The sequence below is a fragment of the Malurus melanocephalus genome, unplaced genomic scaffold (assembly GCF_030028575.1).
Source record: "Malurus melanocephalus ecotype Western Australia unplaced genomic scaffold, MMel_1.1 scaffold_37, whole genome shotgun sequence".
Classification (NCBI taxonomy): domain Eukaryota; kingdom Metazoa; phylum Chordata; class Aves; order Passeriformes; family Maluridae; genus Malurus; species Malurus melanocephalus.
Window position 1 is genome coordinate 1143243 of NW_026623269.1, and position 11090 is coordinate 1154332.

An 11090-nucleotide genomic window follows, 5' to 3' on the forward strand; every position below is an offset into this window, starting at 1 on the left:
AAAAACAAAAAAAAAAAAAAAAAAAAAAAAAAAAAACCAAAACAAAACAAAAAAAAAACCTCTGGTATCAAATTAGTCATGTTCCAACTTACAAAGTAAGCTTTTTGAGTAAGTCTCATTTATAGAAAACAGCAAGTTAAATATTTCTAGCCAACCATTAACATACTGTTTCACATACCTTTTTATTTTCATCTATTGAAGTCACTTCTCACTATCCACTACATCCATTTATCAGTGTATTGTTTTCCTGGAATAGGTTTTAAAAACTTGTAATATTATATGGTAACTGCTGTTTCACTCTTAGTTTACACAGCTCTGAAATAACATGTGCATACTCTAAAYTTTTCTTTTCTTTCTTTTTTTCCTTTTGATGAAGCATATTCTCAGAGAGGGACATTCCCAATAAAAATACCTGTTGCAGGTACTTACCCAGGCTGTGGCCTTATGGGAATATCATTCATCATCATTGAGTAAACAAGCTACTCTTCAAAAAAACATATAGTCAGGTCCTTGGCTAAAAATAAATAAAATCATTAGCTGATCKTAGAGAAGCAGTTCTATGGAAAGGACTTCTTTCGAAATGAACAAATCTCCATTCATTACCTTGACTGCACACTTAAGAGTTCACTCTGCTTACACAGGCCTCTCCTCTACAATTCAGCAGCACAATTCAGATCAACATTGCTGAAGCCTTGAGAAAGTCCTAAACTAGCAGGTAGTGCCATTATTTAAGAATGACAGATGATTCTCTGTGGTTAAAGGAAATTGCTGAGCACCGCAATTCACAGGCCTCGGCTGAAGTTGGATAGAGCAACTGTGTATTCTCATTAGGAAACAGCCACGTTTATGTGCTTTCTGCAAAATGCTTTGCTTTTTTATACAGGCCACCAAGAAATTCAAGCCTTCCTAGATTTCTGCAAGCCTGCAATGTACTGCAAAGTGTAAAATGAATGACAAAATGAATCACAGATCTGTGATTTTTCTAGATTCAAAACTGTAAGTAGGTACAAGTAATAATTTTGAATGCCTTACTGCTGTGTATCCCAAAATCAAAACAAGCTATTACAAAGTACCTTAAGAAACCAAGAAGGCACTTTACCAGTCATATGGCCAGTCAAGTAGACTTTACTTCTTTTCCCAACTCCTTGCCAGAAACTGCTCCTGTAGCAGTGTCTATATTGAGAAAGAAGTCTGTGTTATTTCTAGATTTTGCAAACTGACAAATTACAACACATTTTCTAGTCTTTTGATTTTGTTCACTGATGGGAGAAGGGGGATCCTCTGTTTTATTTGTGTCCTTTCTGGCGGAGAAATAATAAAAAAAAGAACAGCTCTGAGAAGCTTGTGTCAGCTTCATTGTCAAGACAAAGGTCACTGCATTCCTATTCACGATGACCTACAACTGTACCMATTTAAAGACTTCATTATGCTATATTAGAGGGACCTCTTTCTCAGAGATTTTAATTTAGCTTCATTGTGAGAAGAACAAAACATGTAAGCATCAGAATATGGTGTTAAAAATTGCAAAAACTAATGATTTCAGCAGCCTTATTCCCTTTGCCATCCACTCTTAAGATAACATGTGTGAAGTATGATTTCCACAACCACATAAACCAAAATATGAAACTACTTTTACTMTAAAGTGCCTCTCAACACCAAAATAAATAAGCAAATTTAGTATCTCTGCACAAAAATTACTGCCATCTCTCAAAAATTCCAAATTCCAAGAACACAAAATGAGCAACTAGTTTAACTCTCATGTCCCTAGACTAATATTAATTAAGAAGCTTTAATTAAGAATTTTCAGGAAGTAAACTTTAAAATCACCTACACATTTCATACAGATTTAACTCTAYACTAAGATTACCAAGTGTAAATGTTTAGCTACAAGGTTTGATGGACCAAGTAAATGAACATGATATAATTTGCCCTACCTTTCCCAAATGTCTTAAGCTAAACAGGTTAAATAGTTTTAGTGCCACATCTCCATTGATTACTGCTGAATAACCCCTGGAGTTATTCAACCCTCTGGCCAAACCTAAGATAGCAGACTTTTGGCACAGMTCTCTGCATTTCAGTTTCACAGTGAGTCAACACTTGGAAATAGCAGGCCTTCAAAAAACCCTCAGTGCAGTACGAAACGGAGCTGGCTGTGCTGTCTCTCACACTTCCCAGCCCAGCTGCAAACGGCTCTCTGCCATGCCCCCTCTGCCAGGACTCTGGGAGTGCCTTCAGCCCCTGGAGACAGGATGGGGCCAGCAGCTTCAGCAAGCAAATGTGTTACCACCAGCCTGACCGAATTGCAAGCAGATAGCTAGCACAACATCAATGCCCTCTGCAGCTGAAGAAAATAATCCTTATTAGTCTCATTTTCCAGTACTACCAAGTAGAATGTGTTCTTCATTCTACAAATCATTTTGTTTAAGAGGGAAGAAGACSCATTGACACATTTTACCACTAGAATTTAAAGCAGCTCAGCAAAACTTGCAAGATGTTTTATTACACATCTATACATTTCCTCATTACTGGAAAGCAAATTAAAGTGATTCTAAGCATTGTCACTCAACAAATTGCTCATGGATTTTTTTATAAATTCTACACTAAACAGGTCTCAGCCCAGTTTTATTCCCATTCATCACAGAATATAATACATCTGAAAACAAAAATACCTGTGAGGTATTTTTGCCCCCTCCAGAAAAAACAAGTACTCAGAATMTTTGAGCAGACTGACCCATCCTCACCACCCTCAATATAATTTCTGGCCATACAACAGAACCCACACAMATCATGTCCTGCCAAGGCTCCGACCTATCCAGGGAAACAGAGTATGAGCACACCCAGAAGTACACACTGTAAGGAGAAATTTGGGATGAAGATACAACCAGCCTTTTGACCTTTGAAATAAAAATCAAAATGCAATCTTTTGCCAACAGCACAAAGTAGATTCCTTCTGAACAAAGCACAGGAATATCCTGAATGGTAATAACCTTTTTTTTTTTAGCATCAAAGCTAAACATGAGCTACTACAGAGTATCTGATGCTGTTGCAGATCCTGCGTAATGACCACTACACACCTCATTAGCTCAATGAATGTTTTGCTAACTGTAGCACTAAATAAGAGACTATTTAAAATACATTTCTGGTAAGACAATATCTTAAAATAATTTTTTAAAATACAATCTTAAATTAGTTCTTAATTCTTTCTTCATTTTGAGTCTGGCTATACAATACTTTATCAAATTTCAAGCCAGGTCACCAAGTACACAAACTGCTTTACAGAGTGGCATCATCCCATTACTTAGGACAGCTTCAGGTTTAAGATCACCAAATCCATTATTCAACTAATAAAATCAAAATATTGAAAAGGATCAATATGGTAATAAAGCAGTATGTTATACACAAAGATTATGAATCAAGATTATGAATCAAGCATTATAAGTTAAAAAATCCCAGAACTAAATCTTCCGTTTAAGCCTCCATTCACTCCATCTTGAATATACATTACAACACATTGATGACATGATGACAATTTCTTCCGAGCCACACTGCCTTGCTGTTTGTATCCCCATTGAGCAGGATGACAGTCAGGGAAAGAAAAAGGACTATGCACAATGAGGCAGCTCRAGAAATATATTTCAAACAACATAGATAACAAAGTGTAGGAGAGTTGTTCATTTGGTAAGCAGGCTACACATCCTGTGTTCCAAATGATGTGCGTAACAGTAAACCTCCTACGTGTTTGTACACACAAAAAATGCACAAAAATCACTTGAGAAGAATATTAAAAGTGAAGACTTTGTAGTTTAGATAAGCAGCAAGAAAATATTCCACTCTGAGAATATGCAACCCATTAGAAAAAAGATTGCCACATGGACTAACATACCATAACATCACAGGATTGAACAGCCTGATGCATTATCCTGGAGAGACCGTCCTTGGAGATACAGCTACCAAACTTTCTGAACATAAAAGCATTTTTCAAAAACCATTAATTATTAGGTTAAAAAAATAGTGATTCAACTAGCCTCATCCATCAACATAGTCCAAAGTCCTAGCTGGGGGAGGATGATTCTGATTTGGTTTTGAAGAAGCATGGAATGAAAACACCAGTGGAACAAGAAAGTTTTCTTCCTTAATCTAATTTTAGGAAATACATTAGCAATTTTTGCAGAAGTTTCCCTGAGAAAGACCGTGCATAGATCATGARACAGACTGGAACACTACAGCTCAAATGTTTAAAGCTGGTAGTCAGCAGGGGCTGTAAACAGGAGCTTTGATTTCAGAGTGACCCGACTCCCTTCAACCAGTAGAGCATCGAGCTAGTCACTTACACATTCTCWCATGTATCTTCTCGGGTGTAACAAACATTTCCACAGCCACAACAGCAACTCACATGACCAGGACTGATTTCTAGCTGGTGGGGAAAAAAAAACCAGCAACAGCAGAATTCAGACAAATACACTGTTATCAAACATATAATACTGGGGCTGAGGGGAAGACCAAACAGTTGAAACAACAAATATTAACAGAATACATGGAATTATTCCAGTAGCTTCTTACGGTCTCCATGAGGCATTCAGCAGCTTTTCTTCATCAGTAGTCCATAAACCTGAAATTGCAAATAACATTCACACCATTGTTTTCACTTTCTTTTTGTTCTCCTTTCATTTCAGTTTCTTACTGTAACATTTCTCCCACAAGTCTGTGTCCAACTGAAGCAATTCAGGAACTACAACAAATTTGAGTTGGCTCTTCTGGATTGTATGCAGGCAGGTCAGACGTGCACTTTCAGTGGCTTGGGACAGAGAGCTGCAGTCACAATTCAAGGTACCGTAACGCACTCGTTCCAAGGCAATGATGTTATGTGAGCTACTCTAAGAGGAAGTGTAACAGTTCATGAACAATTTTCTACCATTAAATATAGCAATTCTTCTTTACACTCCTGTTAGTRGAAGGAACCAGGTTATCATTGCCCTCCCATAATTCTTTTAAAAACAACAAACTAAACCTTGAAATGAAGTGGGAAAGAATTCAAAATCCATTTTGATTCCCCTTTTCCTTCTCTCGCTGACACATTCCTATATAAACGTTTAGTTCATGGGGTTTAACTAGTACTTACTAAGTAGTTTTCTAATATGTACCAGGTAAAGCCATAGCCTGATTTCACTGCAATTTTAACATAACCCTACCTTCATTAAAATATTTGAATTCCATATTAAAGTAGAAAAATGTTTTGTTGTACTCTATTTAGAAACCTTTGAATGACTAAGATGAACACATAAAATTCCACTACATTTTCCCGTATTTTTTTCATTTCCTACCAATGTTCTCAATATTAGACATTAAGCATTTTCCCTATTTACTTTTTGTAAGGTTTTTATGCTTATTTTTCAACATGCCARGGGTTTTTCTTATCCATGCCACTGCCTTGATTCAAATTTATGTGCAAAGTTGAAGAAAAATACAAAGTAAATCCACAACCTATCTTCAGATTACCTGAAATGCTTTTAAAGTATTTTGCTACAGCACTACTTTTACAGAGATTTCCTTATAAATGCAGGAGTTAACAGGAGGGTGAGGGGGAAATTACAACCAAATAAAACCTCCAAAAAGCAGACAGAGGATTTTCTACAATCTTTGCCTTGAATTATATTATGTATTTGTCATTCTGAACTTCCAGCAATTATGAAAAGCCTTTGAAGTTAACAATAAGCAATTTAGGTATTTGTAACTAAAACCACAGATTTGAAAAGACGAGGCTGCATTAACATTTTAACTTAAGGAAATTTAAGTTTTGCTAAGCTAAAGAAATTGAATAGATCCCAGGCTTCTAAAAGAGCACATCTAGATTATTTGACTCAGAAGGAAACTGAAGAAAAACTGAAAACATTCCAGTCAAATATATTTTTCTATATTTTTCCTTCTCAAAATTTAATCTCTTAATGTTTCCTTACTAGGTTCTCAAAAGCATGACTGGATAATAGAAGTGATACCTTTATGATTTTGTGAATAATGGGTTTTATTAAGTTAAAGCAAACAGCCAGAACAATACATATGCAACTTCTACTACACACAATATAAAGAATGTAAATTATAACCTCTGTAAAACAAAAGAAAARGTACTAAAAAAGCCAACACAGTGGTTAYGGACTATTTCATCCCTGATAACAGGCTGAGTTCTGTGTTTAGAGAACAGTTGTTGTTTGCTTATTTAAACTGAAATAGCATGAAATACAGAATCAAGTATAAATAAAAAGTTAATGGAGTTACAAAGATTCTATGAGAACAAACTCTAGATTAGTGAGGACAAAAAAAAAAAGACAAGTTTACTAGCAAAAGAGATCACGAGTGGGCTCAGGTTTCTATTCATAGTGGTGAGGGACAACAGGAGAAATTACCCAGGATTTTTGTAACAATTCCTTTAATAATACACCACTTTCATAACAGAAGTGTTTTACACTTGCACAATGTTAATAACTTTATTATACATGGAAGCCTGTAATAGGCTGATTACACAATAAGACTGCAAACAACCACTGGTACCTTCCTGACAACAGRAAAGTACGTAAGACTGAAACATCACCAAGAGTACATAAAAAACCATCATCATAAACATCACCAAAATTACATTAAAAAACTAATCAAAAAATACATTTGCAAAAAGTGGTTTAGAGCAGTGCCACTGCATTTCAGCAGCTTTGAATGGCCACCAGTATTTCTAGCAGGTTTCCATGGCTCCACAGGCATTAATCAGGATTCACATATAATAAATAATGTACCACAAAATATACATAAAGTAAGGCAATAATTCCAAAGAAAAGTTCTGTTGATATTAACAAGCCACTCAAGTTCTACTTTTGTAGTTGATGCCATCACCAGAATCCTTTGATGGAATTGCAGCCTTAGGCCCTAAAAGCCTGCCATGATGAACTGCTGCAAGCCCCTCTCTCCGTAAAGAGCTCCAGTGACACCACTGGGACACTGCTGGGCACAGGGGTCCGTGGTAGCTGATCCTGATGCAGGATAGGGGCCTTACTATGTACAGTTGGGAGTAGATTATTTCTTATCGTACGTGGAAACCTCGACATAGTTCTAAAACAGGTGGGTGTTCATTGTTCATCATCTGATGTCCCAAGACATCAGAAAGCACATCATAAGATATGCACGTTCTGGAATGTAAATCTTTTTAAATGTTAGCTATTAAGTTGGGGTGAAAGAGTGTGTAGGGAAAAAGGGAAAAGAAGGGAGGTGGGGGGGTAGACGACCAAGATCAAGTCCAGAGGAACCAGGAATGCAATAAAATAAAGGGAATCCTTTACACTAAAGGAGTGAGAAAAGGGGAAGAGCARGAGATGAACTTTTTTGAACCATGTGTAACAAATAATGTACCCCAAAAGCCTATCTGGATTAGGACTGTAGTTTCAAGTTGGGGTTCTAATGACCTGAACCAGCTGCATGCATTTTGCTCTCACCGTTTGTGTCAACAGAATCTCTTTACGGAATTACAGTCTTACACACAAGTTCTGGGGACATTACTGTTCAGATTAAAGCTACCGTGCTGAGCTCATCGTACAGACCCGAGAATATTTGCTCCACCTGCCTGGAATGAGCATCACCTGGAAGAACAGGAGTACTTTAAAAAACAACAAGATTTAGGTAGCAAAATTCTTTCAGATCAGCCGACGTAAGAGACAGCAATTTGAAATGTCAAAGATCCCTTCCTCAAAAAGCTGAGATATATTTGTCATCATCTGTAAATTGGAAGTTCCAATACACTAGCGGTGCATAGAATTCCCATGCTTCATTACACTTTCCTGAGAGTAAAGCAATTAGAATAAACTTTAGTCCTAGGAACAAAGTTAATTTTTTGCATTTTAAACTCTTGGGCTATTCCCTGACAATCTACGTAATGTAAATTTGATTGCTAAACATTGTCACTTGAACAAAAACACTATTTTAAAACTATTGATTTTTGATTAAAAACCATAATAAACAGAGCTAAAAAAATCACACTAACAAAATAAACTAAATATGAAAAGTTGCATTGAAAGGGCATGTTACATTATTCTTAATAGGACCGTGTAGAAACATTCCAATGGCAGTGTTGTCAAAGTAAAACAAATGACATTAAGAAGACCCAACAGCCTGGTCACAGTCAGGACCTTACCTGTAACTCTGGCTGGTTGGGGTTTTTACTCGTGTACTACATGGCTCACTTACATCAGACATCATATTTGTATACCCTGAGAAATCTGACACTGAAGTCCTTACTCTATGGTCCACTTCTCCATTAGAGTTAGTGATAAAAGTCATTGGCACCCTGCTGCCCGACTTAAACTGAGAACCAAACGCTTGTGCAAAGTTCTCGATCTGGTAGGTTGCTCTAGGCTCTATGTCCTTCTGAGGATCTATCTGGCTGGTTAACTCCTGAGATGGGATCTGAAAGCTCGTTGAGGATTCTAAGCTTTTCTGTTCCTTCTGGCCAGTCAGTTTCTGAGATGTTGACTGGTAGTTAGATGAAGTCTCTAAGTTTTTCTGCGGATCGATGAGATCATCCAGCTCTTGAGAAGGCGTCAACTGTTGATGCGAAGCCTCCAAAGCAGACAAATAAAAGCCTGGCTGAGATCCAAGCAACATCCCAAATGGAGGTTTTGGCAACGCAGTTGGCAATACTGAGGTAACGGATTGGCTGAAGCCACACTCAAGTGGAGATGTAGTGTATATCTGTTTGTCTGGAAACAGAGTGTGATTATGGAGAGTTGAAGACAAGCTAACAAAYTGGAAACTGGGTCCAAAAGCAAAACCAGTGCTATTGGTTGTTCTTTCGAAGGCTTGTTGGAGGTATTTTGAGTATTCTTGCAACATGCTTGCCTTATCGTTTGAAACCGTTTGAGAGTTAGGGCTCAAGTTTTCTTCCTGAACCATGTCTGAATGTTCTCCTGAGGTGTGCAAGTCCACACGCTGTTCAGTTATACTGAAAGGATCTTCTTTCTGGCCTTCCGATTTGTGAGAGTACTGGTCCAAAAGGCTCTGTAAGACTTCATCAGGAATACCAGACTTGTCATGGCAAGACTTTATTTCGTTATTTAAAGATGCTGAATCGATAAGAGATAAAGGAGCTTCGTTATCCATAACGTTAACACCTGGAGACTGGATGACGGACTGCTGGGGAGTCATGTGTCCGACATTAAGTGAAAAGGCACTGTTACTGCTTGCAGTTTGTAAGTATCTTCTTTTCTTTGAAAACTGCATGGCATCATCATAATTGCTACTTATTTGACCCGGTTTACCACCTGTACTTTGGAGAAGGCCAATAGTTTCTACACCGGTATTGGCTACTAGGCCTAGAGAGCCACTCTGCTTCCCAGACAGTGGTTTTTGCCCCAAAATATCTGGCAGTGGTGATACAAAATTAAGGTAGTTTTTGTCTGCCTGTTTTCTGCTCGTTTTTTTTAAGATCAATTTTGGCACCTTTTTCTGAAGTTCTTCTACGCCTGTGCCAACTAGACCACCACTGGAAGACACAATAGGAATATCAACTGCATAACTTGGCATGGCCACATTACTTGTAACTTGAGATTCAGCTATTTTGCTGCTACACTTGTTTCCTTTGTTTTCAGTGGATGTATTTTTTGTTTTACTTTTTCTCCTTGAGGAACTTGTATTTCCCTGAGACAACACAGCCAAGCTACCCATGCTATTTGATGATCCAGGCTCCATTCCAGCCCCTGCTTTACCTATGGCTTCACCACATGTTCTCCTGTGCTTCAACAGTCTATCAGTCCTCGAAAAATACTGCTGACAAGTGTCACATTTGTATGGCTTTTCTCCACTATGCGTCCTCTTGTGTCTCTCCATGTGGTACTTCTGGATGAACTTCATACTACACTGGTCACACCCGAAAGGCTTCTCCMTACTGTGGATCTTCTCGTGTCTCTGCAGCAAGTACTTCTGGATGAAGCCCATGCTGCACTGGCTGCACTGGAAAGGCCTCTCCCCGGTGTGGATGAGCACGTGCCTGCGCAAGTGATAGGAGCTCCTGAAGGCAGCACTGCAGTGTTCGCAGACGTGAGGTTTCTGGCTGGGGGACGCGATGGCACCTTCCCCATCTCCCACCAGGGGGGGTTTGGATGAAGCGCTTGGCTTCCGCTTGGCTTTGATTCCCTGAGTTTCTGGCTTTGGCCTCTTTGCCTTCTTGACCTGGGCGTCGTGCTTTGGCTCACCCGTGCTCCCTGGAGCGCCCTCGCCTCTGCCAGTCAGCAGCAGGTCTCGGTGGGGATGCTGGTGCAGGTGGTGAAGAAGGCTGAGGTCCTGGATCACGCTCTGGCCGGTTCCTTCGCCGCTGCCCAGGCCGGGGGGTCTCTCGTCTGCCGCTCCCCCGAAAAGCCCCCCGTAGTGGTGATGGTGCTGCGGCTGCTGCTGCTCCTCCTCCTCCTGCTCGCTGGGCTTCTCTTGCTTGATGCTCACCAGGGACTGCAGAAAGCCCCAGGGGCTCCTCTGCGAGGAGGGCGCGGAGGGGAAAGCTCCCGCCGGCTCCTTCTTGAAAGTCACGTCCTGCGGAGGCGCCGGGGGCTCGCCCGCCGCCGTGGAGGAAGCGGCGGCGGCGGCCGGAGGTAACACGCACTGCGGGGGGTGCTGGGCCGCCGCGGGGGGCGCGGCCGCCCGGGCGAAGCTGGTGACCGGGGGCAGGCGGTGGTTGAACATCACCATGCCGGGGGGGAACGTGGGCTCCATGGCCGCCGCCCTCTTGCCGCCGCCGCCGCCGCCGCCGAGGAAGCCGCTGCCGAGTTTCATCCCCCGGGAAGGCGGGCCGGAGAGGAGGCGCGGCCCAGAGGGGCTGCGGGACCCGCCGCCCGCCCGCCGGACCGCGCCGGCTCAGCGGGCGGCTCCCTCGGCGGCCCGGCAGCCGCCGCCCGGGCGCATCGCCGCCTCCCGCCCCGCGCCCGCGGCGGCCCCGGCCCGGCTGCACTTACGGCTCCCGCCGCCGCCGCCAGTTACAAATACCGCCGCGTCCGCTCCACAATGGAATTAGCAGCGCCCGCCCCGCCGCACATGCGCGCCGCGCGGCACGCTGGGAGCCTCGGCCGCAC

General features: G+C 41.1%; 1 protein-coding gene across 1 annotated transcript; it reads right to left on the reverse strand.

Annotated features, from left to right (window-relative positions):
• Positions 1–3929: 3929 nt before the first annotated feature.
• Positions 3930–10876, reverse strand: ZNF281 (zinc finger protein 281). The gene has a single exon (XM_057364250.1). The coding sequence runs from the start codon at positions 10792–10794 to the stop codon at positions 8164–8166; it is 2631 nt and encodes an 876-aa protein (XP_057220233.1). The 5' UTR covers positions 10795–10876; the 3' UTR covers positions 3930–8163.
• Between the last annotated feature and the right edge of the window lie 214 nt (positions 10877–11090).